Here is a 3,937-nt window from a genome sequence, read left to right as displayed (position 1 = left end):
TGCTCACCCCTCCCTATCTCCCTCCTCCCCCATCTCTCTCTCTCTCTCTCTCTCTCTCTCTCTCTCCCCCAGTCTCGCTCTCTCTCTGTGCTGTCTGCTACCTTGCTGATGCTGCCTCCCATTCTCTCTCTCTCTGTTTCCCCCTCCCTTCTGTCCATCCTGTCAGCTTCCTGTTTCCTCCTCTCCTCTCCTCCCCTCCCTCTCTCTCTCTCTCTCTCTCTCCCTCCCTCCTTCCTCAGTCTCTCTCTCTCTCTCTCTCTCTCTGCAGAGCCAGTGTTTTTGATGGTGTACAACATTGCGCTGGCGCGCGCGCACGCACATGGTCCAGTGGGGGGGGAGCGGTGGAGCGGAGCGGTGGAGGTTGGTTATGAGTGAGGGAGCGAGGGATGATGGGAGAATGGTGGGGGAGGGGGGGAGGGAGGGAGGGAGGGAGGGGGAGTCGCAGACAGCCTCCCCTCCTCCTATAGAGTCCTGTTTGGCAACCTGAGAAAACGCGGTGGACGGCTGTGGTGTGATGGGGCGAGCAGAGAGAGAGAGAGAGAGAGAGAGGATGGAGAGAATACAGGAACGAGACAAAATAGGAGAGAGAGAGAGATGGAGAAACATAGGAGTGAGTGAGCGAGCAAGCCAGAGGAGACCGTTCTGTGCGAATGAGACAGACTGCCTTTTAACACGTTATATAATATAGTCTATCTAAATGTCAACTATAAATAAGTGGAGTGACATTAAAACATAATGACGGTGGACTGTAGTTTTACGTAATAACGTTAAACAATTATGAGCCCCTATAAGAAGCCTGCAGGACTGCAGCTCACTGTCTCCAAGTAGAAACCCCTAGGTTAAAGGAAGGGAGAGAGAGAGAGAGAGAGAGAGAGAGAGAGAGAGAGAGAGAGAGAGAGAGAGAGAGAGAGAGAGAGGTGTTTGAGACCGGAGAGAGAGAGACAAAGAGAATGCGATGCAGGAAACTAGCAAAAAATAAATATCCAGCAGGCTACCTCAAATGACACCCCCAGAAAAAGCAAACCCATTGTTTACCTTAAATAACCCCCAGCTCAACCCCCCCTAGAGAGAAACCCCACCTCGAATGACCTAAGGAACGTGACACCCACCCACCCCCCCCAGAACCGAGTCCTCAGATGACACCGCAGACCCGAGTCCTTAGTTGACACCCAAACACCGACTCGAGACCTCAGCCGACACCCAGACACCGGTACCGAGTTCTTAGATGACTCTCAGACACCGGTACCTATATATACAGAGAGAGAGCCCGGTACCGTCCGAGACCTCAGATGACACCAAAAAACCCTGGAACAGAGTCCTTAGATGACACAAAGACCTGGTACCGAGTCCTTAGATGACACAAAGACCTGGTACCTATACACAGAGCCCGGTACCGAGTCCTTAGATGACACAAAGACCTGGTACCGAGTCCTTAGATGACACAAAGACCCGGTACCTATACACAGAGCCGGTACCGAGTCCTTAGATGACACAAAGACCTGGTACCTATACACAGAGCCGGTACCGAGTCCTTAGATGACACAAAGACCTGGTACCTATACACAGAGCCGGTACCGAGTCCTTACATGACACAAAGACCTGGTACCTATACACAGAGCCGGCACCGAGTCCTTACATGACACAAAGACCTGGTACCTATACACAGAGCCGGTACCGAGTCCTTACATGACACAAAGACCTGGTACCTATACACAGAGCCGGTACCGAGTCCTTAGATGACACAAAGACCCGGTACCTATACACAGAGCCGGTACCGAGTCCTTAGATGACACAAAGACCTGGTACCTATACACAGAGCCGGTACCGAGTCCTTACATGACACAAAGACCTGGTACCGAGTCCTTAGATGACACAAAGACCTGGTACTGAGTCCTTAGATGACACAAAGACCTGGTACCTATACACAGAGCCGGTACCAAGTCCTTACATGACACAAAGACCTGGTACCGAGTCCTTAGATGACACAAAGACCCGTTACCTATACACAGAGCCGGTACCAAGTCCTTACATGACACACCACCACATACACCGGTACATACACCGATACCGGTACCGACAGTCCTTCAGTGGTTCTCAAAGAGGAGTTTTGGTTCTGGTTCAGGCAGGAAGGAGACGGGGACCCTCAGGGTTTCCTTGAGGTGGGGGGGGGATTCCAAATGGACCTTTTTTTACGGGTCTTTAACGTGTATACGAATGTATGATGGTTACACTCTCAGAGTTACGGGCTTTTACTGGAAAGAAAAAAGAAAAGAAAAAATAACAACTTTGAGAACCACTTGCCTTATAGACGGATAACACCCAAAACGGAGAAACAAGAGTCCTCAGATGACACCTCGGGACAGAGTCCTCAGATGCACCCCAAAACACAGCCTGCAGTACCACCTTCTGCCTTCCGCCCACCCACCCCACTCTACTCTACTGGGCACACCGGGGGCATGTGTGTTCGGTTTATTTATATATTGTTGCTGTCAGGTAGAAATCTCTCTAATTAATAGGTAAATAAACGACCTATACTTATACATATACTACAGCATCACACAAAAGCGTTGTGAGCTTGTAGATCTGCTACTCTTGCACAAAAGAAAAATGACATTTGTAAGGTTAAAGGCCTATTTGTAGTCCAGTTTTCAGTGAAGAGAGAGACTATACAACATGATTTACTAGTCGACTAGTTGCTTAAAGCCATTCTGACCGGGCACCCATTTTGGTGTCAGCATCATGTTATGCTTTATCTATTGAAAAATAGCAGATCTACAAGCTCATATCGCGCCACCGAGTGTCGCGATACGAGCTTGTAGGTCTGCTATTTTTGTAAAAATCGAAGAACGACTGACATTTCTAGAATCTGATCTCGGGTCAGAATGGGTTAATCAGACCAGTGTGTGTCCAGCGGAAACCTCGTTATGAATCTGATCTCAGGTCAGAATGGGTTAATCAGACCAGTGTGTGTCCAGTGGAAAACCTTGTATGAATCTGATCTCAGGTCAGAATGGGTTAAAGCCCTACCCGCTCACACACAACACATCTCTGTTTTTACTAAGCACCGTTTCGGTGCTCACCTCTTCACCGAACACTGGACTATGAATAGCCTTAACCCATTCTGACCTGAGATCAGATTCTAAAAATGTCTATTACATCCTGACAGTTTCATTATTAACCCATTCTGACCTGAGATCAGATTCTAAAAGTGTCTTTTTGGACGTATGAGGTTTCCACCCGACAGAGACGATATACATTTCTTTATCAATGATTGTGTTCGGTGTGCGTTTCCTTTTGGCCGTCAATAAACAGAGAACCAACCCTGTGGGTGTGCACTGGAAAATATGAGCTTGTAGATCTGCTATTTTTAAATAGCTAAAGCATAACATGATGCTGACACCAAAATGGGTGCCCGGTCAGAATGGGTTAATAATAATAATAATAATAATAATAATTGTGCTACTAGTGAATTCAGCTCAATCCAAATAATACGTTTTTGCTGTGGAAATGTTTAGATTTTTTTTTGGTGCAGGAAAAATCACAGTGAAAAAAAAAAAAAGGAATAAAATCACAGTGATTGATTAGTCATGCATATAGTGCTGATTGGTGAAAACCCAGCCACCCGTAGCTGCCCCATAAAACCCTACACCACCTTGTCACACACACACGTACATACACACACACACACACACACACACACACACACACACACGTACCGCACACAAAATAGACACAGTGGTCGGAGACTGGCGCTGGATCCAGGTCATTGTCTTTGGAAAATGTTTTTTTTTATTTTATTTTTAGATATTGCATTTATTACAATACAAATTTGAAGTAGGCATTTAACTAGTGGGCCGTGTTCCACACGTTTGTCATTAAATGCAAAAGCCACTAAATGTATTTTTTGTTTTCTGTTATTGTGGGGAAAGCTTTCGCT

The 3,937-nt window shown here is 46.8% G+C and overlaps 1 protein-coding gene across 1 annotated transcript in view; it reads right to left on the bottom strand.

Moving 5' to 3' along the window:
- The window catches only part of LOC310855974 (SHC-transforming protein 1-like), a gene marked incomplete at its 5' end in the record, with an annotated part of 18,068 nt that overhangs the window by 13,514 nt on the left and 617 nt on the right, over positions 1-3,937 (bottom strand). The window contains one exon of the mRNA XM_083761190.1: positions 1,337-1,506. Coding sequence (XP_083617316.1) covers positions 1,337-1,506 — 170 coding nt within the window. The remainder of the gene's footprint in view (positions 1-1,336; positions 1,507-3,937) is intronic.

This window comes from Protomyctophum parallelum (assembly GCF_964188405.1).
Source record: "Protomyctophum parallelum genome assembly, chromosome: 3".
In the NCBI taxonomy this organism is placed as follows: domain Eukaryota; kingdom Metazoa; phylum Chordata; class Actinopteri; order Myctophiformes; family Myctophidae; genus Protomyctophum; species Protomyctophum parallelum.
Note: the sequence above shows the minus strand (reverse complement) of the source record. Positions and strands in the feature narration are given on the sequence as shown.